This window comes from Coregonus clupeaformis, chromosome 20 (genome assembly GCF_020615455.1).
Source record: "Coregonus clupeaformis isolate EN_2021a chromosome 20, ASM2061545v1, whole genome shotgun sequence".
NCBI lineage: Eukaryota > Metazoa > Chordata > Actinopteri > Salmoniformes > Salmonidae > Coregonus > Coregonus clupeaformis.
This window is the reverse complement of record NC_059211.1, coordinates 20,299,389-20,325,105: the sequence shown is the minus strand read 5'-3', so window position 1 is coordinate 20,325,105 and position 25,717 is coordinate 20,299,389. Positions and strand designations below refer to the sequence as shown.

The 25,717-nt window shown below is 44.0% G+C and overlaps 1 protein-coding gene across 3 annotated transcripts; it reads right to left on the bottom strand.

Moving 5' to 3' along the window:
* Positions 1-65: 65 nt before the first annotated feature.
* LOC121533614 (calcium homeostasis endoplasmic reticulum protein-like) lies at positions 66-17,442 on the bottom strand. 3 transcript variants are annotated; one of them, XM_041839714.2, is made up of 18 exons: positions 17,233-17,442; positions 6,966-7,139; positions 6,666-6,704; positions 5,771-5,934; positions 5,371-5,508; positions 5,101-5,252; positions 4,793-4,904; positions 4,611-4,700; positions 4,163-4,367; positions 3,670-3,830; positions 2,954-3,410; positions 2,482-2,732; positions 2,211-2,344; positions 2,038-2,124; positions 1,683-1,820; positions 1,324-1,476; positions 817-1,097; positions 66-687 (listed from the first exon to the last, which is right to left on the bottom strand). In XM_041839714.2, the coding sequence occupies exons 1-18, from the start codon at positions 17,255-17,257 to the stop codon at positions 650-652; spliced, it is 2,799 nt and encodes a 932-aa protein (XP_041695648.2). In that variant the 5' UTR covers positions 17,258-17,442; the 3' UTR covers positions 66-649. The 3 variants fall into 3 exon arrangements, with proteins under 3 accessions (XP_041695648.2, XP_045061311.1, XP_045061312.1); XM_045205376.1 differs by having other exon boundaries at positions 2,482-2,738; positions 17,233-17,441; XM_045205377.1 differs by lacking the exon at positions 6,666-6,704 and having other exon boundaries at positions 2,482-2,738; positions 17,233-17,441.
* Positions 17,443-25,717: the final 8,275 nt, after the last annotated feature.

Genomic DNA, 25,717 nt, shown 5'->3' with positions numbered 1-25,717 from the left:
GATTTGTATGAGATCAAAAAAAAAAAGAGAAAGAAACTCAAGTCATAAGAAAAGACACCTGACAATTATTTTTACATTTCTTTTAATCTAGGTTGAGGTTAACTAATTATGAGCGCATTTATCCAAACAGAATATCCAAACAAGTATTTAAAATGCTTTATTTCTCTACAGCATGTGGTCAGTTGCCTGACGACGCAAACTGAATTCTTCCACTGCTCTATCGTTTTGCTACATACTTCATAGCGGAGAAGAAACTAACGTCCGTGGGCGTGGCGTAGCATTTGGGCGGAGCAAGGAGTTTGGGTAGCCAGGCAGTGGTTAGTAGAGGGTCATTTGATTCACAGTTATAGCTGGCATGACATTGATTCCATGTGCATTCCTCTGTTTTGTGGGATTTTCTTTTTGTTATAAAAGAGCAACACAATACTATTTCTATCCATTTCCAAGTAATCAAATCCTGGAACATGAGAAGAATACATTGACAAGTATCACAAGAAAAGCAACATTAAAACTAAGGACCCCAACCTTCTGGTATGTGAGGATTTTGCAAACAGATAGAGGGAAACACTGTTAAGACCATTATACTGTACAAAAAACGAATTGTGAAGAGGTGTGTTCTGGGTAGGGGTTGTTTGCTTTTCGATGCACGTCATTCAGCGGGAGGGGCCTCCTGTGGTTCCCGATTCACTGAAATAAACACACATGATTATATTTTAGTTTGTCATATCACCTACAAATACAACTGTCCACAACATCAGAATGTCATTGCAACAGTTTCAAAAAGACCTACAGAGATCACTTAATGAACATTCCTACCTTCCTCCCTTGCTTTCATGCGAGCTACAAAATTGTAACTCTTGTTCCTGCGGTAGTTCTCATAAGGGTCGTCCAGTGACACCCCCACTCCTTTATACTGGTCCCACTTGTCCCGGAGTTCTCCCCCCTTGATGGGGTCCTGGATGCCCTGCTCCTTCGCCCCAAGCCCCCCTGAACCACTCCAGCCCATTTTCATGAGCAGCTGATGGCCCTTGTTCTCCTCTCCCAGCCTGCTGTCTGGAGGCAGGATAGGAGGAGCTGCTCCAAGCCCAGAATTAGCGCTGTTGATCACAACCAATACATTCAGTAATCTACAGCCTTCAATGCTCTGCTTTACATTTTCAATGTGAGAGTGACTGCCTCCATTATGTCGATGGCACAGTTACACTGTCTCTACCCGTCCCTAGCCCCTATCCGTATGATATGCACAGATTTGTAAGAAATATGTCAGAGGCAATACGATGCGTGAAGAGCAGGATAGTGCATGCTGAGATGAGAGGGACTTACGGAGGGGAGGGGCTACGGGACTTCTGGGGAGCGGCGGCGGCGGGGGTGGAGGCATGCCCGTGCCTCTCCAGCCGTCTCTTGTCAGGAGAGCGAGATCTGGAGCGAGACCTGGAACGAGAGCGACTGCGGGGCGACCTGGATCGGCTCCTGCTCCTGTGGAGGGGAAAGACGAACAACATGATCCGTCATCCTTCACCATGTTCACTCCACAGTGTTACTTATCACCACCTAACCTCCAACCAAATGAGGAAAAAGGTCTACCAGTCCATCTCCATTGTATCGTACAGGCGTATCTGATAGTATTCCTGACAAAATCTGCAATTCCTGTTAAAATCAGGAAGAATCCCATCTGTGCGTACCTGGAGCGTGATCTGGAGTAGGAGCGAGAGCGGGACCGCGAGGAGGAGCGGGAGGACTTGGAGGATCTGGAGCTGGAACGAGATGAGGAGCGGCCCCGACTACGAGAACGGCTGTGTGAACGACTACCCCCGTGGGCACTGGGAGAGACAGAGAGAACACACACACTTCTTTAACGCACTCATCTCTCTTACAGTACTTACAGATGGGAAACAGAGGGCCAAACATTTGTATTTCAAAGGCACATTTATTTTATGTTAAGTGGTACCCAAAGTCTCCTTGTACTACAGATAAGTCTATGAAATGGATGTGTCTGTGTGTGAGACATAAGGCTAGTCAGCAGGCAGACTGTCTCACCTGTTGTGTTTCTCCTGGCCCTTTTTCCTCCTGGCTCTCATCTTGGCTCTGAAGAACTCATACAGGCCGTTCTGTTCCCAGCCCTCACTGACCGACAAAGACATTGCAATCAATAGAGCACACATAATGCATTGATCACTCAAGCACATGAAGTGAAAATGTTTGTGTTTTACCTGTTCCTGGGTCTGTCGTGGGAGGGGGGGCTGTAGAAGGCCTCCACAGCAGCTAGCAGGCGATCACTAGGCGGCATGGGGGGAGGAAGGCGGATGTCTTTGGGATCCAAGGCTTTGTAGTCATGGTCTTCAAGCTTACGCACATAAACAGGTAGAGAACAAAACAGTTTAGATCACTGGGGCCCGAGAAATACATTTATCTCTAGGTATGGGGAGCTGTGGAAAATGTATCCTTGAAAAGCAATAGACATCTCCATCCCATGCTACTCACTTTGACTAGAGGGGCCATGAGTCCAGCGGGCAGATCGAAGTAGGGGACGTTGGGGACCAGGCTGGGGTCGTCCTGGTTGACGTGAGCCGGGGACAGCCGCTGCCTCATATGGGGGGAATGGCCGTTGAAGCCATGGGGCGGGGGGCCGAAGTCAGGGTGCTGGTTACCCCCCCAGGGAGGGTGCTCTCCTCCCCCCATGCCCGGAGGAGGGATCCTCTGGCTGGGGTGGTGGTGGGGCGGGGGGCCCATGTCTTGGTCAACACGCAGGGGCAAGGGGAGGGATTCAGTTAAATTACATGTTGTAGATAGAACTGTCAGTCACAAATGATCACGTAAATCGATGTGAACTGTAACTATGGATGGTGGTCAGGAAAATAAGCCAGAGGGGTGCTTATACAATAGTCATAGAAAATTTGTAAAAAGAAACAGTGAATAATGAGCTCCCATGGTGGGAACTGTCCTGTCTTCTTACCTCCAGGAAAGTCTCCCTGTGGGTAGTCAAAGCGGTGTGGAGGGTAGGGTGGCCTCTCAAAGTGGTGCCTGGGTGGGAAGTCATCCTGCATGAAGCGCGGAGGGAACCGGCCGAAGTTGTGGGGAGGTGGGGGCGGCTGGTTGAAGGGAGGGGGCCCTTGCTGGTGGGGCGGGAAGGGCCCTCTGAAGTGAGGAGGCCTCTGCATGCGGGGGAAGGGGGGCTCTCTCTGGCCCCAGGGGGGCTGGTCAGGCCCCTGGTTGCTCCAGGGGGGCTGGTCATACTGTCCACTCCAGTTGGGAGGGGGCTCGTTCTGTCCTCCCCCTCCGCTCCAGGGACCGCCCTCCCCCCTCGGGGGGCCTCCGCTCCAGCTGGGGTCCCCTCTCTGCTCGTTCCACATGCCTTCATGGCTGTTCCAGGGCGGGCAAGGCGGGGGCGCCTGGGTGGGGTCGAACGGAGGCTGAGAGGGGACAAAAATAAAGGGTGTTTAAACAGAGACTCATCTTCCATGTTACACTACCTTCACCACTCACTCATTCATCAACTCAACAGTTTGTTTGCATGGGACTGATTCAATAGATAGGAACTACAGTCAATCTGTTCAACTCTATGAAAACAGTAAACCTGTAAATATATCAACACAGACTATTCCTCATATCAAATTGAGAGTTTTACATTATCACACAGTGCATATAAACAACACAGTAGGACGAGCTTACTGGCTGATTGGGGTTCCAGCCTCCAGACATGTGTTGCGGGTCGAACCAGGGTTTGGAGGAGGAGTTATCAGAGTGGCCACTGTTGTTAGCACCGGGGTCTGATCTGGGCGGGGCTCCGTCATAATCACCAGGAGGGCCAGACATGGACGCCTTCACCTCTCCTGTTGACACCACAAGACAGAGTGAAGGATATTTGATTAAAGGGTAAATATGGCTAAAGATGAAGAATCTACCCATAATCAACATGTAAACGAAATAACATCATGAAGTGCTTGGGGTGTGTTTGTGGGTCTGTGTGTGTACGCAAGAGAGAGAGAGCCTAAAAGTCAATCAAACCTGTCACCAGCATCTCTACAGTGCTGTTTTGCTAACAGAGAACAACAGCCTCATCAACATGTAAACGAAAGTACATAATGAAGTGTTTGGTGTGTGTGTGTGTTTATGTGTGTGTGTTTATGCGTGTGTACGAGTATGTTTCTCTCTCTCCCCTCACCAGGCTGAGTGGTGACTGCCTTAACGTCGGGCTCTGCTGCAGCTAGCTGGCTCACTGCTGCTGCGGCCGCCACCACTGCAGTCTGCTGCTGCACCGCCAGGTTAGCAACAAACTCCTCATGCTGCGTCTTAAGGGTCTGGATCTGCTGCTGGAACGCCAGCTGAACGGGCTGTACCACTGCAGCGTACTCCGTGATCAGAGAGGCCTGGGAGAGGGGGGAGGAGATGAGCCAGAGGGGCATTGTTAGTGCTGCAGAGAACACTGGCCTGGCCAGAGTAAATAAAATCAATTCAATTAAAAGTAAATCAACTTTATTCAATTTTGATGGAACTTTTTGTGTGGCATGGGGCAGGACGTGTATATGTGGTTGACTTCAAAGTCCAATCCTTTTAATTGTCAGCCAACTTGCAGTATTTCACTTTACTAGGCCACTAGCCTCAGTCCTCACCTGATACTGGCCCAGGCCGACAGCTGGACTCTGTAACTGCTGGATCGTCACCTCATCGAAGTAGCCATTCTTTTCCCAGAGCTGCAGCAGCTGTGAGAGAAACAGGAAAGAGAGGGTGTCATTCAGACCACAGGCAACATCTATATGGAACAATGTCTACATTGAACAGGCAGTCCACTTACCCGCGTAACCTTCTGCTGTTTGTCCTCCTCTACAGCCAGGAAGCTGGTGCAGTAGATGGGCACCACCACCTTCTGCAGCGCTGCTAGCAGGTCCCTCTGCTGCTTCCTCTGACTGGTATGACACAAGACGAGGTTCACTTAACTAACCACCAATACAATGCATGACATAATTACTTCCATTATCGAGCACAAGCAAGTCAGTTTTGTTTGACGAGTTTAAAATACACCTTAGATTACCACTCACATACAATATGAAAAAAGTGCATTCTGAGAGTAAAAACAAAGCCTTATTTTCATCATGCTTTTACCAGTGATGGAGGACATCATTGGTGAGATAGATGAGGTGAAGGCGGAGTTCGAAGTGGGCTGCGTCGGCTGTGATGCGGTTCCGGAGGTGTGAGCACATCAGCTCGCAGTGCAGGGGGCCCTTGGCATTGTTGAACATCCAGTTCTTACCAGCCTGGGAGGAACCGGAAAGAAACATACAACTGACTCAACTTTCAACTGACTAAATATACAAGACCATTGTCCAGCTCATCTATTGTTTATGTTGTGTTAACCTGGTGTCATGAACGTACCGAGATGGCGTCTTTAGTGCAGGTGTCAATGATGGGCTGCAGCAGGTTGTCAAATTCAGAGATGTCCTGCTGAGTCTCCGCCAGCAGTTTCTGGGTCTGCTGCTCCATGGCCAGAGCTATGGCTGCCGTCACTTGCTCCTGGAATCAAACAAATGACACCCATTTCAGTCTGGACATCTAGGGAAAAACAACAGCTGTCAAATGCATTTGCTTTGAAACTTCATGTTTTCTGTCTCTAACATTTTATGACCAGATAATATAGGACATGGTAGCGATGGTCAGTCTGCGACATTGGAGGGCCAGTGTGTGCAGGCTTTTGCACCAGCCCAGCACTAACACATCCGACTCAACTAATCATGGTTTAGAAGACTGACCGACCCTGGGGTACGGTAACCCGTACCTGTCTGAGAGTGAGCAGGTGCTGTTCTTGCTGCTGCAGATTCCATTGGCTCTGCTGGATGAGCTCATCTAGAGAGGGCGTGGCAGGGGCAATGGGGGGCGGGGCCAGGATGGCGATTGGTGGAGGGACATCTAGGACTTCCTTACCGGGTGGATTATAAAGATCTGCAAAACAAGGCCAAAATGTCTGAGTGATTAAAGGACAAAGCATGATAAAATAAAAAAAATTCATTGTATTCTCGATGCTTTTTGTCATTTGCACAGGCACTTGGCAAAGTGACCTAAAAAAATGAAATTAATAATGAAATGAAATTCCTGAAAAGAAAACCAGTACTGAAACAAGGGCATTTTTACATGCAACTAGCTTCATGCAAGAAATGTTCTCATCTTCATTTATACTAAATTCCTTTATACTTCAAAGGAATTGAGATTTAAAAACATTAAGCATTTTGCAGCATCTCTGAAACAGCTTAAATAAAAAACAGCCGTAATTTTGTAACAGGAGAACAGGTGGATTTTTATGTCACAAACTTTGCAGCAGCATTGAATCACACGCAACGGACAAAAACAACATAAATCTGCATCTGATATCAACAAGCATCAAGAATATCAAAAACTCTTGCTTAGAAAACTGACATACTTAGGCTTTGCAAAGTCCAAACTTGAATTGTGGATGAAAAATCTAAAATTGAATGTTTTAGACAATAACTAAAATTGAAGTAATTCGATCAACACCAGTTGTCAGGGTATCCTTCATTTAAAAAAGATCATGATTGAAAAATACAAACATGAAAAACAATACAAAAACAAAGCCTTCAAGCACTGGTGGTGCAAAAACACCAGATGAATGTCGAGCAAAATGTGCAAGTTGGGACTTCTATCGTTCCAGTAAATACCTTCCAATTTATACTCCTCACATTCGTGGGTAGTAGGATCTATGTGGAGAGAAGCACACATTACAATACAGTGGCATACAAACAGCCACAGATTTAGCCTATCTATTATACAGAAATAAATTCAGATCTGGTCTTCTTCCTGCAATAACTAGAAAGATGTGAGCAGATGTCACAGGTTAGGCTACAATATCTGCACGTGGTGGTTGTGCTCCAAACCTGCTGCAAAACGGAATAAAAAGACAGTTGGCTTTGGAATCTAAGACAAGACTATTTGAATTGATAGCTATATGAACTACATACGCTGGTGGTGTTCCATAGCAAGCTTGCACCGGTAATAGGCGAAGAAGTCCCCTCCAAAGAGAAAAGAGAATTTGGGATTGTCCTTCTGTTTCTCCATTGTCATCTTCTCAAACTCGGGTCCATTTCGAGCCACAAACTGGGCCAGTTTGTCAATGACATTTTTCAGCTCTTGATCTGTGGAGAAAAAATAAATAAAAACGTTAAATTGGTGAGTCACATGATTTCTGATACAGTTTGACATCCATTTAGGGGTTCTATTATTGTTATGTTAAAAAAGCAATTTTGATCAGGTTATTATGGCGCTCTCAAACCCGGGTCATCCCTCTTTACATACTGTGCAAGGTAACTGTAGTTGTACAAGAGGGACAACATCGACGCTAGGGCTGGGCGGTATACCGTATTTTACTACACTGAACAAAAAACATGAACGCAAAGATGTTAACTGTTGGTCCCATGTTTCATGTGCTGAAATAAAAGATTCCAGAAATGTTCCATACGCACAAATCTTATTTCTCTAAAATGTTGGGCACAAATTTGTTTACCTCCCTGTTGGTGAGCATTTCTCTCCATCCACCTGACAGGTGTGGCATATCAAGATGATGATTAAACAGCATGATCATTACACAGGTGCACCTTGTGCTGGGGACAATAAAAGGTGACTTTAAAATGTGCCGTTTTGTCACACTCAAGTTGAGGGAGTGTGCAATTGGAATGTCCACCAGATCTGTTGCAAGAGAAATGAATGTTCATTTCTCTACCATAAGCAGCCTCCAACGTCATTTTAGAGAATTTGGCAGTACATCTAACCGGCCTCACAACCGCAGACCACATGTAACCATGCCAGCTCAGGACCTCTACATCCAGCTTCTTCACCTGCAGGATCATTTGAGACCAGCCACCCGGACAGCTGATGAAACTGTGGGGTTGCACAACCAAATAATTTCTGCACAAACTGTCAGAAACCCTCTCAGGGAAGCTCATCGGCGTGCTCGTCGTCCTCACCACGGTCTTGACCTGACTGCAGTTCTGCGTTGTAAGAGACTTCAGTGGACAAATGCTCACCTTCGATGGCCACTGGCACGCTAGAGAAGTGTGCTCTTCACAGATGAATCCCGGTTTCAACTGTACCGGGCAGATGGCAGACAGCGTGTGGGCAAGTGTTTTGCAGATGGCAGTGTTGTGAACAGTGCCCCATGGTGGCGGTTGGGTTATGGTATGGGCAGAAATAAGCTACGGACAACGAACACAATTGCATTTTAATCGATGGCAATTTGAATGCACAGTGATAACCTGACGAGATCCTGAGGGTCATTGTCATACTGTGGGACAACATTCCACAGGCCACAATCAACAGCCTGATCAACTATATGCGATGGAGATCTGTTGTGCTGCATGAGGAAAATGGTGGTCACACCAGATATACTGACTGGTTTTCTGATCCACACCCCTACTTTTTTTTTTTTAAGGTATCTGTTACCAACAGATGATTATCTGTATTCCCAGTCATGAGAAATCCATACATTAGGGCCTAATGAATTTATTTAAATTGACTGATTTCCTTATATGAACTGTAACTTACTAAAATCTTTGAAATTGTTGCATGTTGCGTTTATATTTTTCAGTGGTATGGGTTTCTACTTGACCTTCTATAAATGGTTTTTGAATGTTTGGTTTGTTAAATGTGATACGTGTGTAACATGCATTTTTATCATTTACTCCGCTACTTGTCATCGCTCTCTGCTCTCTCCATGCCGCTTTCCACACAGATTCCGGCCCGCCCCGTCAATCAAGGAGCGCACTTGCGTTTAGTCTGAATGATCAATGCGGCAGATGCACAATGACAATGAAGCGGTTTCCACTTTGAGTCTTGATATAAATCCACTAGCGTTCTATAATTACACTATTAGTTTGTGTTTCTTACATCTGCAAACAGCTAGTTTGTATTTTCTTAGCAAGTTGTGGCTAAATCTTGTTAGGCGCTAAATCTAATCACTAGTTAACTGGCTAGCTAATAAATGTACTGAGTCAGAGCAAACGTAGCTAGCTATACAGCCTGATACCAGTGATGGTGTAGACCTAAATCAGCATATTTGTGCAACAGTATCTTCTAAACCAAAGATGATTAGGCGATTCATAACTGTACGTTTTGCAGTATAAAGGACTTACATACAGTGGGGAGAAGAAGTATTTGATACACTGCCGATTTTGCAGGTTTTCCTACTTACAAAGCATGTAGAGGTCTGTAATTTTTATCGTAGGTACACTTCAACTGTGAGAGACGGAATCTCCAGAAAAATACATTGTATGACTTTTAAGTAATTAATTTGCATTTTATTGCATGACATAAGTATTTGATCACCTACCAACCAGTAAGAATTCCGGCTCTCACAGACCTGTTAGTTTTTCTTTAAGAAGCCCTCCTGTTCTCCACTCATTACCTGTATTAACTGCACCTGTTTGAACTCGTTACCTGTATAAAAGACACCTGTCCACACACTCAATCAAACAGACTCCAACCTCTCCACAATGGCCAAGACCAGAGAGCTGTGTAAGGACATCAGGGATAAAATTGTAGACCTGCACAAGGCTGGGATGGGCTACAGGACAATAGGCAAGCAGCTTGGTGAGAAGGCAACAACTATTGGCGCAATTATTAGAAAATGGAAGAAGTTCAAGATGACGGTCAATCACCCTCGGTCTGGGGCTCCATGCAAGATCTCACCTCGTGGGGCATCAATGATCATGAGGAAGGTGAGGGATCAGCCCAGAACTACACGGCAGGACCTGGTCAATGACCTGAAGAGAACTGGGACCACAGTCTCAAAGAAAACCATTAGTAACACACTACGCCGTCATGGATTAAAATCCTGCAGCGCACGCAAGGTCCTCCTGCTCAAGCCAGCGCATGTCCAGGCCCATCTGAAGTTTGCCAATGACCATCTGGATGATCCAGAGGAGGAATGGGAGAAGGTCATGTGGTCTGATGAGACAAAAATAGAGCTTTTGGTCTAAACTCCACTCGCCGTGTTTGGAGGAAGAAGAAGGATGAGTACAACCCCAAGAACATCATCCCAACCGTGAAGCATGGAGGTGGAAACATCATTCTTTGGGGATGCTTTTCTGCAAAGGGGACAGGACGACTGCACCGTATTGAGGGGAGGATGGATGGGGCCATGTATCGCGAGATCTTGGCCAACAACCTCCTTCCCTCAGTAAGAGCATTGAAGATGGGTCGTGGCTGGGTCTTCCAGCATGACAACGACCCGAAACACACAGCCAGGGCAACTAAGGAGTGGCTCCGTAAGAAGCATCTCAAGGTCCTGGAGTGGCCTAGCCAGTCTCCAGACCTGAACCCAATAGAAAATCGTTGGAGGGAGCTGAAAGTCCGTATTGCACAGCGACAGCCCCGAAACCTGAAGGATCTGGAGAAGGTCTGTATGGAGGAGTGGGCCAAAATCCCTGCTGCAGTGTGTGCAAACCCGGTCAAGACCTACAGGAAACGTATGATCTCTGTAATTGCAAACAAAGGTTTCTGTACCAAATATTAAGTTCTGCTTTTCTGATGTATCAAATACTTATGTCATGCAATAAAATGCAAATTAATTACTTAAAAATCATACAATGTGATTTTCTGGATTTTTGTTTTAGATTCCATCTCTCACAGTTGAAGTGTACCTATGATAAAAAGTACAGACCACTACATGCTTTGTAAGTAGGAAAACCTGCAAAAAACGGCAGTGTATCAAATACTTGTTCTCCCCACTGTATGTTTTCTAATTAAATAATAGTTAAATAAAATGGAAAATGGAAAGAGAAAAAAAGAGAAGAGGATTAGGCGAGGCAAGATAATGTTACATGAAGTAGCTCAGAGAAAACATTGAATGTAGCCAAAGATTATAGGGTCCCCTGGGAAAAACTGATCAACACTTTGGTTCCCACCCTGTCACTAACTCCACCCTGTCATTTTTATTCCTTGTCATGTCAAACACTGTATTCAAAGTGCCCAATATTATATTCCAACTATAGAATTATAATAATCATTCTATTTCCATGATTCCAACAGTTTACCCAAGTGTTTTGATCTACAGTTGAAGTCGGAAGTTTACATATACCTTAGCCAACTACATTTAAACTCAGTTTTTCACAATTTCTGACATTTAATCCTAGTAAATATTGCCTGTTTTAGGTTAGTTAGGATCACCACTTTATTTTAAGAATGTGAAATGTCAGAATAATAGCAGAGAGAATTATTTATTTCAGCTTTTATTTCTTTCATCACATTCCCAGTGGGACAAAAGTTTACATTCACTCAATTAGTATTTGCCTTTAAATTGTTTAACTTTGGTCAAACATTTCGGGTAGCCTTCCACAAGCTTCCCACAATAAGTTGGGTGAATTTTGGCCCATTCCTCCTGACAGAGCTGGTGTAACTGAGTCAGGTTTGTAGGCCTCCTTGCTCGCACACACTTTTTCAGTTCTGCCCACACATTTTCTATAGGATGAGGTCAGGGCTTTGTGATGGCCACTCCAATACCTTCACTTTGTTGTCCTTAAGCCATTTTGCCACAACTTTGGAAGTATGCTTGGGGTCATTGTCCATTTGGAAGACCCATTTGCGACCAAGCTTTAACTTCCTGATTGATGTCTTGAGATGTTGCATCAATATATCCACATAATTTTCCTTCCTCATGATGCCATCTATTTTATGAAGTGCACCAGTCCCTCCTGCAGCAAAGCACCCCCACAACATGATGCTGCATCCCCCATTCTTCACGGTTGGTATGGTGTTCTTCGGCTTGCAAGCAACCTCCTTTTTCCTCCAAACACAACGATGGTCATTATGGCCAAACAGTTTTATTTTCGTTTCATCAGACCAGAGGAAATTTCTCCAAAAAGTACGATATTTGTCCCCATGTGCAGTTGCAAACTGTAGTCTGGCTTTTTTATGGCGGTTTTGGAGCAGTGACTTCTTCCTTGCTCAGCTGCCTTTCAGGTTGTTGATATAGGACTCGTTTTACTGTGGATATAGATACTTTTGTACCTGTTTCCTCCAGCATCTTCACAAGGTCCTTTGCTGTTGTTCTGGGATTGATTTGCACTTTTCGCACCAAAGTACGTTCATCTCTAGGAGACAGAACGCGTCTCCTTCCTGAGCGGTATGACGGCTGCGTGGTCCCATGGTGTTTATACTTGCGTACTATTGTTTGTACAGATGAACGGGTACCTTCAGGCGTTTGGAAATTAGTCCCAAGGATGAACCATTTGTGGAGGTCTACAATTTCTTTTCTGAGGTCTTGGCAGATTTCTTTTGATTTTCCCATGATGTCAAGCAAAGAGGCACTGAGTTTGAAGGTAGGCCTTGAAATATATCCACAGGTACACCTCTAATTGACTCAAATGATGTAAATTAGCCTATCAGAAGCTTCTAAAGCCATGACATCATTTTCTGGAATTTCCCAAGCTGTTTAAAGGCACAGTCAACTTAGTGTATGTAAACTTCTGACCCACTGGAATTGTGATACAGTGAATTATAAGAGAAATAATCTGTCTGTAAACAATTGTTGGAAAAATTACTTCTGTCATGCACAAAGTAGATGTCCTAACCAACTTGCCAAAACTAGTTTGTTAACAAGAAATGTGTGGTGTGGTTGAAAAAACAAGTTAATGACTCCAACCTAAATGTATGTAAACTTCCGACTTCAACTGTAAATCGCAAGTCAAATTGCAATTGCAACATTTGGTTAAAAATAAGGCGTAGATTTTTTGCCAATATCGTGCAGCCCTATGTTGCAGTGTGGAAATGATCTCCAATGAGTGCAGGAAATGCAGGAATTGATAAATGCAAAACATTTCTGGTTGAAGTTTAATTGAACAGTATAAAACAATCAGAATGGAGAAAGACCCATTGAAATCACTTACAAGTTATGTGATTCCACCCTATGGTAACGCACTACCCATAAATAACATTTTTAATTTGTATTATTCAAAAACATAAAATACAGCCAAAAATGCAAAAAATACCGTGATATGATATTTTGCCCATATCACCCAGCCCTAATTGACGCTAGCCTAGAAACTCAACGTTGAATTTAATTGAATTAAATGAGCGTTTGGAAAGTTCTCTTTCAAGTATTCGTTTCGGTATTTCACTTATGGGATACGCCTCCAGCGTATTTGTCAGAAGCCTTTATTACATTACGCCAGCCAGGATTGGCTGGACGTCGAGACGTGTGCGTCGGGGAAGGGTGTCCCGCCTACCCTATAACAGGTCCAACACACTGTCTGAGTCATTCAAACACCTCTTTCATCAGAAAGCTTACCTCGACACAACTGCATTTTACACCAAACTATCTTTTCTAACCTGTCCTTTCGGAAACGGTATCCGGCCATCACACCAAGTGCCACTGTCGGCGAAAACCCACTAATCGCTAGCTATCGGACTAGCCTACCACGCACATTTTTTTCTGACAGCTAAAAACATAGCATCCAAGCTATGGCGACAAAAGCATCTCCCTCCCCAAACGAGGAGAAGCTCCCGGCACGAATCTGCTCCTGTGGAAACAATATAATCGGCCAAAGACACCCACTCGGTGTGCTCCACTTGCCTTGTGCTACAACATTCCCAGGAAGCCTTAGCTTCCCCCGGCTCCTGTCCACACAGTGCCCTCTTCACTGTGAAGAGCCTCCGTCGCAGGCTAGCACGCCAAGCTAGCCTTAGTCAACAGGACCCTAACATGGGGGACGGCGTCTCCGATGGCTTACCAGAGGCGATGGATATCCCCACGGGGAATCGTGGAGTGATGGCTAACGCTAGCTGGGCGACCAGTTCGACGCCATTGCCCCACTGTTGGAGGACTCCAGCAACGACCTCGCGGCCTCCCTGCCGGGCTTCCTGATTGGAGACGACAATGACTCCACAGGGTTTTCCAACAGCCTCCTTTCGGAATCATCGGATGGAGACGAAGACTCCTTCATCCCCTCAGGCCACCAAACCTTCAGCCGGGGAAGCCGAAACCGGACACGCAGGCGGGGTACCATCCCCATCAGCTCTCGATGTGGACCTGCAGGACATGTACAAACGCGCTGCGAATAAACTGGTGATTCCCTGGCCCAATGCAGTAGCAGAGACCGCCACGTCCCGCTATGAGTGTAAGAGGCTACCCAAAGCCAAACGGGCAGTCAGGCAATTCCTACCAGTAAGTACACCTTTCTCTTCCAAGAACCCTGTCTTAAGGTGGGTCGGTGTTGGTCTGTGTTGACATGACGTGACTTGGGCTTGCCCACATGCCCCCCATCGAACCCCTGGTGGCTTCCCATCTACACCCCAGCCAGAAGTCCTCAATGATCTCGACTGGCCCCACCTTACCAACCAAGTACGAGCACTTCCAGTCCTCTGCGACAGAGGTCTACAGGTCGGTCGCCACAGCGGTGAGGGCTCTCAGCACCACCTCCATGCTCTCGGCATACAAAGCTGAGCTACAGGAGGAGCTAGCGGTCACACCGGAGCCGGGTCTATGGGATGAGATTTGTATTGCCACAGACCTCAACCTGTGTCTGCTTAAAGCCGCTGTCCAGGCGTCAGGAAGAGCGATGGGGCTCATGATATCCCAGGAGAGGCCTCGATGGCTCAACTTATCCACGGTGTCTGATAGTGAGAAGCTGAAGAACCTGGATGCTCCAGTAGACCCTAAAGGCCTTTTCGGTCCCACTGTCGAGGTGACGCCGAAACAGTGCGAGGAGAAAAGAGGGAGGGTGAAGCCCTCCAGCTCTGTTTGCCCAGGAAGACACAGCCCAGTGCCTCCCCTGTGCCTCACCGCACCTTCGCCCAGGCTGCAGCAGGTCGACCCCCCCTTGACCTTTAAGATCCCCAGCTCAGCAGCGAGTTGGGCTTAGCCTCATACATTTGCAAAGTTTTATAGGCTCGATATCACTGCACCGACCCTGGCGCATACTGTTTTACGTGTAGGATCTTCTGAGGGGCAAAGCCCATTTGTGTGATATATCACACAGGGCAGTCGGTCGTCAGGGTAAGCTTGTCTGGCAATACGGGAGTCAGTATTTCCCATAAGTGAAATACCGAAACGAATACTTGAAAGAGAACTTTAGGTTACGACCGTAACCCCGGTTCTCTGATAGTATGAGTGAGGTATTTCACCAGACCACCCCCCTTGCATGAGCGAGGAAGAGGTGTTGCTTATTTTTGAATGACTCAGAGACGCTGCGTCTGACCTTTTATAGGGTAGGAGGGACACCCTTCCCCGATGCACACGTCTCGACGTCCAGCCAATCATGGCTGGCGAAGTGTAATAAAGGCTTCTGACGAATACGCTAGGGGCGTATCCCATAAGTGAAATACCTCACACTATCAGAAAACTGGGGTTACGGTCGTCACCTTAAGTTTCCTCTCATGACCTCTACAAGCCAGAATGTTTAATACAATTATATTTTAACTTACTTTACCAGTTGTCCATGTGGTTGGTCCTTTTGCAGGTAGGAATGAGACAGTGGCAGTGTTCTATTAAGATGGCGCGGGTTGAACCGGCCTATGGCCTGTCAAGTGACTGGGCGAAGCCGGTGAGGGAGGAGCGTCCTGCTCAAATCAAACTAAAATCTGCACTGCTCGGTATATGTTCAAATTTTCTAACTAGTTTGCATTGGCAAGGCATATAAAGCGATATTTTGTCTCGCATTACTACACGCAAAAGGACCAACCGCACAGACTACTAGTAAAAGTTCACTGAAATAGGCCTGGATCAGGCTTCTTGCAAGTCGTTTGAGATTTAACAGTTGACTCTTATGTATGCCATTGCATATGGATGAGCTTGTTAAAAAGCTATGATTTAAAGTGGGCTTCTTGTTTAGAAATAGATCTTGCCTCTCCCTAAATAGCAGGAAGCAGATTGTACAGTCAACTTTCCTGACAGTTCTTGACTATGGTGACACCTTTTACCAGATTGCAGCAGGCAGTACTCTAAAACCTTTGGATGCCGTCTACCAGTGCCCTTCGCTTTATCACAGTGACAGTTTTAATACTCATCACTGCATCCTGTTTCAAAAGTCCTGTAGATCACTTAATTATTCCCTTTTTGTTTACAAAGCTCTACAACACAAGCTTCCAACTTATCTAACTTTATTGCTAACGTATAACAGAATGAGCTAACAAACCCGCTCGCAGGATTAGTTAACTCGAGGTCCCTCTGGTCTCGACCAATTTAGGTAAATCCTCCTTTAGTTTTAGTGCCGCCCATTTCTGGAATAACCTACAAATTTCCTTGCATCTTGATACCCGGGTGCCGCTACGACAGTTTAGGACTCTGGTGTTGAATTAATTAATTGAGGATTGCAGTTGTTCCGATTGATTGTAGTGGTTTATTTGTTGAAATTGTGGTGTTGAGGTTGTGACTTGTAGTAGTTTTAAATTCTTCTTGTTTTATTTGTAATGTTAATTTTTCTCAGTTTGTGAGAAAATGTTTGTACTCAAGGCACAATTGGGAATGAGAACCTGGTCTCAATTTGGCTACCCTGAATAAATACAAGTTAATACAAAAAAAAAGTTATATTATTTTTTTCAACATTCTGTTAATTTATGACCGACGTTGAATCCAATGCAATAATGCTGCGTTCAAAACAACTGGGAACTCAGAAACTGGGAACTCAGAAACTGGGAACTCAGAAACTGGGAACTCAGAAACTGGGAACTCAGAAACTGGGAACTCAGAAACTGGGAACTCAGAAACTGGGAACTCAGAAACTGGGAACTCAGAAACTGGGAACTCAAACTGGGAACTCAGGAAATCTCCGACCTCCAAGCGTCCAAAACAACTGAGAACTCGGGGAAAAAACGAGTTCCAACTGGTAAAACTCCGGAACTCGGGCCTCTTTCTAGAGCTACGACTTTCAGACCTGAAAATCACTGATGTCATAATTTGACCTCGTATGTTTCCGAGTTCCCAGTTGTTTTGAAAGCAACATAATATGCAATTCAACGTCGGGTTCTCCAGGCTAAATCGACGCATGCGCGACTATACTATATACGCTAGCTAGCTCTGTAACTAGGTGTAGTCAAAAACTGTCAAGGGAGGTTAGAGGGCTAATTTGAAAATTATTCATTAGTTAATGAAAGAAGCTAGCTAATAAAAAAAAAAACGAAATTCTAAATTAGTAACGACAATCATGTGCCTAGCTTCATTGCCCAGCATGCTAACTAATTTAGCAAGGTAACGTTAGCACTTTAGCATTGCTAGCTAATAAAATGAAAGATACAAACCCTCAGGAGCTGTAGGAATATCCATGTTTGTCTTCAATCAAGTAACAGCGAGCCTGCTGAACCTCAAAGACCCACAGAGGGAATTAATTTGTGAAAATTCTAGCTAGCTATATGGTTAAAAGAAAATACAGCAGCATTACAAAACGTTAGACACTATGGCACCGGCGGTACTTCGAGGACTTTGGGCGCCACTGTCCAGAGTAAAGCAGCTACCAAGCTACAGCGCCCCCAGTGACTTATCAAGCAATGGGAGGACTGAAAGAGTACACAGGTAAGTCCAACCTTAGCAACATTAAAACTAGGTATGATGATACATTTTCTTGCACTGCCTAATTAAAGAAGCAGCCTGAACACCGACGACGATGAGATCACCAATAGGGAGGAGGTCAGAGACCTGGCAGTGTGGTACCAGGACAACAACCTCTCCCTAAACGTCAGCAAGACAAAGGAGCTGATCGTGGACTACAGGAAATGGAGGGCCGAGCATGCCTCCATTCACATTGACGGGGCTGTAGTGGAGTGGGTCGAGAGCTTCAAGTTCCTCGGTGTCCACATCCCTAAGGACTTATCATGGTCCAAACACACCAACACAGTCGTGAAGAGGGCGCAACAATGCCTCTTCCCCCTCAGGAGGCTGAAAATATTTGGCATGGGCCCTCAGATCCTCAAAAAGTTATACAGCTGCACCATTGAGAGCACATTGACTACTGCATCACCGCTTGGTATGGCAACTGCTTGGCATCCGACCGTAAAGCACTACAGAGGGTAGTGCGTACGGCCCAGTACATCACTGGGGCCGAGCTCCCTGCTATCCAGGACCTCTATACCGGCCGATGTCAGAGGAAGGCCCTAAAATTGTCAAAGACTCTAGCCACTCAAGTCATAAACTGTTCTCTCTGCTACCGCACGGCAAGCGGTACCGGAGCGCCAAGTCTGGGACCAAAAGGCTCCTGAACAGCTTCTACCCCCAAGCTATAAGACTACTGAACAATTAATCAAATGGCTACCTGGACTATTTGCATTGACCCCCTTTTTTTTTCACTAACTCTCTTGCACTGGCTCTATGCACACTCACTGGGCTCTACCCACACACTTACACATGCAATTTGACGCCACACACACTCACACAGACACACTTTCACATTCTTTCACACTCTTCACATATGCTGCTGCTACTCTGTTTATTATCTATTCTGATTGCCTAGTCACTTTTACCCCTATCTACATGTGCATATTACCTCAGTTATCTCAACTACCTCGTGCCCCTGCACATGGACTCTAAGCCTTGTGTATAGCCTCTTTATAGTTATTTTATTGTGTTATTATTTATTATTTATTTTGCAAATTTTTCTTACTTTTTAACACTGCATTGTTGGGAAAGGGCTCGTAAGTAAGCATTTCACAGTAAAGTCTACACGTTGTATGTGACAAATAACATTTGATTTGATTGGAACTAGTCTACCACACTGTCCCGTGGATTTGGATTTGTATTTATTAGGGATCCCCATTAGCTGCTGCCAAGGCTTTCTGGGGTCCAAACACATTAAGGCACTTACATTACACATAAAACAAAAGATAAAACAGTACATCATATAACATTATTACACCACTACATACAGTACCAGTCAAAGGTTTGGACACACCTACTCATTCAATGATTTTTATTTATTTTTGCTATAGAATAAGTAGAATAATAGCAAAGACATCAAAACTATGAAATAACACACATGAAATCATGTAGTAACCAAAAAAGTGTTAAACAAATCAAAATATATTTTAGATTTTAGATTCTTCAAAGTAGCCACCCTTTACCTTGATGACAGCTTTGCGCACTCTTGGCATTCTCTCAACCAGCTTCACTTGGAACGCTTTTCCAACAGTCTTGAAGGAGTTCCCACATATGCTGACCACTTGTTGGCTGCTTTTCCTTCACTCTGCGGTCCAACTCATCCCAAACCATATCAATTGGGTTGAGGTCGGTGATTGTGGAGGCCAGGTCATCTGACGCAGCACTCCATCACTCTCCTTCTTGGTCAAATAGCCCTTACACAGCCTGGAGGTATGTTGGGTCATTGTCCTGTTGAAAAACAAATGATAGTCCCATTAAGCGCAAACCAGATGGGATGGCGTATCACTGCATAATGCTGTGGTAGCCATGTTGGTTAAGTGTGCCTTGAATTCTAAATAAATCACTGACAGTGTCACCAGCAATGCACCATAACACCTCCTCCTCCATGCTTCACGGTGGGAACCACACATGCGGAGATCATCCGTTCACCTACTCTGCGTCCACCGGTTTAATGTCCATTGCTTGTGTTTCTTGGCCCAAGCAAGTCTCTTCTTCTTATTGGTGTCCTTTAGTAGTGGTTTCTTTGCAGCAATTTGACCATGAAGGCCTGATTCACGCAGTCTCCTCTGAACAGTTGATGTTGAGATGTGTCTGTTACTTGAACTCTGTGAAGCATTTATTTGGGCTGCAATTTCTGAGGCTGGTAACTCTGCAGCAGAGGTAACTCTGGGTCTTCCTTTCCTCTGGCGGTTCTCATGAGAGCTAGTTTCATCATAGCGCTTGATGGTTTTTGCAACTGCTCTTGAGGAAACTTTCAAAGTTCTTCACATTTTCAGGATTGACTGACCTTCATGTCTTAAAGTAATGATGGACTGTCGTTTCTCTTTACTTATTTGAGCTGTTCTTGCCATAATATGGACTTGGTGTTTTACCAAATAGGGCTATCTTCTGTATACCACCCCTACCTTTTCACAAAACAACTGGTTGGCTCAAACGCATTAAGAAGGAAAGAAATTCCACAAATTAACTTTTAACAAGGCACACATGTTAATTGAAATGCATTCCAGGTGACTACCTCATGAAGCTGCTTGAGAGAATGCCAAGCGTGTGCAAAGCTGTCATCAAGGCAAGGGTGGCTACTTTGAAGAATCTCAAATATAAAATATATTTTGATTTGTTTAACACTGTTTTGGTTACATATGATTCCATATGTGTTATTTCAAAGTTTTGATGTCTTCACTATTATTCTAGAATGTAGAAAATAGTAAAAATAAAGAAAAACCCTTGAATGAGTAGGTGTGTCCAAACTTTTGACTGGTACTGTATCTACAATACAAAATGTATAATACCACCATACAACAATATTGCAATGCACGTGTGTGTAGAGTGTGTGTGTGCTAGTGTTTGTGTGTGTGTGTCTGTACCTGTGTGTGTGTGTGTGTCTCTTCACAGTACCCGCTGTTCTATAATATGTTTTTTTTATCTGTTTTTTAAATCTGATTCTACTGCCTGCATCAGTTACCTGATGTGGAATAGAGTTCCATGTAGTCATGGCTCTATGTAGTACTGTGCACCTCCCATAGTCTGTTCTGGACTTGGGGATTGTGAAGAGACCTCTGGTGGCATGTCTTGTGGGGTATGCATGGGTGTCCGACCTGTGTGCTAGTAGTTTAAACAGACAGCTCTGTGCATTCAGCTTGTCAACACTTCTTACAAAAACAAGTAGTGATGATGTCAATCTCTCTTCCACTTTGATCCATGAGAGATTGACATGCATATCATTAATGTTAGCTCCCCGTGTACATTTAAGGGCCAGCCGTGCTGCCCTGTTCTGCGCCAATTGTAATTGTAAAGTCTCACTTTGTGGCACCTGACCACATGACTGAACAGTAGTCCAGGTGCGACAAAACTAGGGCCTGTAGGACCTGCCTTGTTGATAGTGTTGTTAAGAAGGCAGAGCAGCGCTTTATTATAGACAGACTTCTCCCCATCTTAGCTACTGTTGTATCAATCTGTTTTGACCATGACAGTTTACAATCCAGGGTTACTCAAAGCAGTTTAGTCACCTCAACTTGCTCAATTTCCACATGATTCATTACTAAATGTAGCTGAGGTTTAGGGTTTAGTGAATGATTTGTCCCAAATACAATGCTTTTAATTTTTTTTATATTTAAGACTAACTTATTCCTTGCCACCCATTCTGAAACTAACTGCAGCTCTTTGTTACTACAGTTGCTGTAGTAGCTGACGTGTATAGTGTTGAGTCATCCGCATACATAGACACACTGGCATTACTTAAAGCCAGTGGCATGTCGTTAGTAAAGATTGAAAAAAGTAAAGGGCTTAGACAGCTGCCCTGGGGAATTCCTTATTCTACCTGGATTATGTTGGAGAAGCTTCCATTAAGAACACCCTCTGTGTTCTGTTAGACAGGTAACTCTTTATCCACAATATAGCAGGGGGTGTAAAGCCATAACACATACGTTTTCCCAGTAGCAGACTATGATCGATAATGTCAAAAGCCACACTGAAGTCTAACAAAACAGCCCCCACAATCTTTTTATCATCAATTTCTCTCAGCCAATCATCAGTCATTTGTGTAAGTGCTGTACTTGTTGAATGTCTTTCCCTATAAGCGTGCTGAAAGTCTGTTGTCAATTTGTTTACTGTAAAATAGCATTGTATCTGGTCAAACACAATTTTTTCCAAAAGTTTACTAAGGGTTGGTAACAGGCTGATTGGTCTGCTATTTGAGCCAGCAAAGGGGGCTTTACTATTCTTAGGTAGCGGAATTACTTTTGCTTCCCTCCAAGCCTGAGGGCACACACTTTCTAGTAGATATGGCAAATAGGAGTGGCAATATCGTCTGATATTATCCTCAGTAATTTTCCATCCAAGTTGTCAGACCCCGGTGGCTTGTCATTGTTGATAGACAACAATAATTGTTTCACCTCTTCCACACTCACTTTACGGAAATCAAAATTACAATGCTTGTCTTTCATAATTTGGTCAGATATACTTGGATGTGTAGTGTCAGTGTTTGTTACTGGCATGTCATGCCTAAGTTTACTAATCTTGCCAATGAAAAAATCATTAAAATAGTTGGCAATATCAGTGGCTTTTGTGATGAATGAGCCATGTGATTCAATGAATGATGGAGCTGAGTTTGCCTTTTTGCCCAAAATGTCATTGACGGTGCTCCAAAGCTTTTTACTATCATTCTTTATATCATTAATCTTTGTTTCATAGTATAGTTTCTTCTTCTTTTTATTCAGTTTAGTCACATGATTTCTCAATTTGCAGTACGTTTGCCAATCGGTTGTGCTGCCAGACTTATTTGCCGTACCTTTTGCCTCATCCCTCTCAACCATACAATTTTTCAATTCCTCAGAAATCCAAGGGGATTTAACAGTTTTTACAGTCATTTTCTTAATGGGTGCATGCTTATTAGTAACTGGAATAAGCAATTTCATAAATGTACAGTGAGTACATTTGTGTCTGTATAGACTAGTTGTAGGCCATACATTGATATTGAGAATCTCAGCAAATAAATTGAATGTAGGTGTCACGGTTTCGGCCGAGGCTGCTCCTCTTCCTTGTTCGGGCGGACTTCGGCGGTCGTCGTCTCCGGAGTACTAGCTGCCACCGTTCGATGTTTCTTGTTCTTTTGGTTTTGTCTGTTCATAACACCTGTCCCTTATTTGTGTCTTGATTGTTCCCCTTATTTAGTTTGTTTGTTTGGGTCAGGTGTTATGCGTGATTGTTTATGTCAGCCTGCCTCTTCGAGTTTGTTCTCTCGTTGTGTTGTATTTTACGAGAGCTCGCACTGTGTGCGCTTTTTCTTGTTTTTCCGCACTGTGTATTTCGTGCGTAATTGTTCGCGCCACCCGGTTGGGTTGGCGACTTATACTTGTGTTTGGACTTAGTAAAGTTCTGTTGACGTCCTCCTGGTTTCCTGCGCCTGATTCCTATCATCCACCTACACCAGTCTGACAGTAGGAGATGCGTTTTCCAAATGCCAACGATAGGTGGCGTTAGGAGTCTTTCGGGCCAGAGCAAGTACCCTTGCCAATTGCCATAGTTCACAAATGTTAATCATTCAAGTGGAGATAAAGTGGAAAATGCACAGATTTAGGATAAGGTCTTTGGTAATCTAGTTATGTGACGTGAGGACAATGCATGTGGATTATATTTTTGGATTTACTGTAGCGATGGTTTGTCTTGCTCCTCCCCTGTGATAGATTATAGTGTAACAAGATTATACAAACACAATGAGCAGACTGATTATACCAGGTGTGTCTCCTCCTAACAGCTCCTGCATACTGCATGGCGGTGTGTGTGTGTCTGACATGTCCACGCAAAGTATTGTTTACGTGTGTGTGTGTGTGTGTGTGTGTGTGTGTCCGTCATCTACATTATTAACAATCTGGGATTATCGGGGATGTTGTACATGCACTATAATAATGGTTTTAAAGTAGCAGAACAGAAGTGACAATAATCTCACACTGAATCACAGGAGGTTGGTGGTACCTTAATTGGGGAGGACAGGCTCATAAAAATAACAATTAGGTGGGTGCTTATATTTGTCCTATTTCACACATGTACAAGTATGTATTATACACATGTGTGAATTGGAAATTGTTTTTTTGCATGTCCCAACTCCCCCTGAGACACCCTTGTAGAGTAGGGTCACAGCAAAGGTCTGCCATTATCAATGGAGCAATTAGGGTTAAGTGCCTTGCTCAAGGGCACATCGGCAGATGCTTCACCTTGTCGGCTCGGATTCGAACTAGCGACTTTTAGGCTACCTGCCGCCCTCATAGTAATGGCTGGAATGGAATAAATTAAATGTTTATCGAACTCATCAAACATAGTTTTTTATTTATTTTTTATTTAATTTTTTGGTGTATATCAGCTTTAATGTTGCAGATAGATTGTGGCTTCCATCAATGTAACTGTCGGCATCATTTCCAATCCCCCATATTGTTTCCATGTGTTTGATATCCTTCCATTCACTCCATTCCAGCAATTATTATGAGCCGTCCTCCGCTCAGCAGCTTCTTGTGCACTGAATGTATAGCAGGCCCTCGGACAGGCTATCCCAATCCGTGTTTTCTGATGATTGAGCCTATGGAGGTTTACAACACGAGACACACACCATATTTCTCTACAAGTGTGAGGGGGGAGGACACCAAACACTGGCGCCAGCCAACAAATCCTCCGCTCACACCCCCCTCTCTCACTGACCTCCAATTATGTCATGCGAAAAAGCTGTGTCCCATTGAAAGGCTCTCTTAATCAAACCCAATTAATTCCGCTCCTTTCCCTTATTATCCTCACTGAGGAACGCGTCCTCCCAATCAGCCTGTTAACTCCAGCCCGGCCCCTTTAGAGGCACCGGAATAGGGAACAAAATAATAGATTATGCAATTAATTAGTCGTTAGAGACTTAATTGTTGTTAATGAATACAATAAGTTTGTAAGTAGTAACAAGTGAGTGAGTGATTCATGGATTAAGCCATTTTTCTTTTTTGCGCTCTACTAATCTTGCCGGTCAGCCACCTTCGGGTTTCCCATCTTTATTTCATTGCAGTAGCTGTGACCTTTTAAATAAATGTTTTGTTTTGTGTTTACAGAGCATAAGAAAACTAGGGTTAAGGGAGAGGGGATCCACAACACACACAAAAACTTTGTTATACTGTACCTCTCTGTGTTAAAGGCCCAGTGTAGTCAAAAATGTGATTTTCCTGTGTTTTATATATATTTCCACACAATGAGGTTGGAATAATACTATGAAATTGTGAAAAGGATGATAATGCCCTTTTAGTGTAAGAGCTGTTTGAAAAGACTGAAATGTCAAGATGTTTTGGTGGAATGGAGTTTTGGCCTTCCATGGGGACATCACCAGGCATTAAATTAGTTAATAGACCAATATGAAAGAGAGTTTCAAACCTCTCTGCCAATAACAGCTAATTTTCAGTTTTCCCCTCCCCACTCGGATCACTCCCAGACAGCCCTAGCAAAATTCTTGCTTGAGAAATTGACCTTTGCTAAGAAGCATTTTTTGTTGTTGTTTACATTTTTTTTTTTTTTTTTCGCAGTAAGGTACTTAATTGTTACCCAAAAATGATTTGATATTGAGATAAAAATGGCTGCATTGGACCTTTAACATATGAGCCATGCTTTCTGGGAACACTTCATAACTGTATTATGTTATTACAATTAATCTCTAGCTGTCCTTTCATTGTATCTGCTATTGTACTACTGTTCCATTTCTTTGCTTATCCACTGACAAATGAAACCCCTTCCCTGATAAAGGGAGGTGGAAATTATAACACTGTGTACTCTAGCATGAGCAGACAGTGGGATGCTCAGGTCCAATCTTATTAGGAGCTGCCTGGGACTAGGGTCAAGGATTAATCTCAGGTTAGTGTGTCTTGATAGATGTAGGACTCTAAGCATTCGTGCCGTCTTTTTTATTCATTGTTCATTGCGAAGCATGTGGACAAGATGTTTGTTTTTTAAGCAATACAGATGTATGTTTGAGGATTTCTTATGTACTGATTCAATGTAGAATTCACCATCAATATTACAGACTTGAGAAAACCATATCCTGGTCAAAAGACAGAATCATTTTGAGAGAAATGTTTGGATTTTCGATGTCAATATATAGGATACTAGACATTGATGACTACA

Coding starts and splice junctions, on each gene's coding strand:
- LOC121533614 (XM_045205376.1), bottom strand. CDS start 17,257: ATGGATATTCCTACAGCTCCTGAGG. Junction 5,935..6,665: donor TGAGGAGTATAAATTGGAAG/GTATTTACTGGA, acceptor CTTGTTTTGCAG/ATCTTTATAATCCACCCGGT. Junction 5,253..5,370: donor GCACTAAAGACGCCATCTCG/GTACGTTCATGA, acceptor GGTTCCTCCCAG/GCTGGTAAGAACTGGATGTT.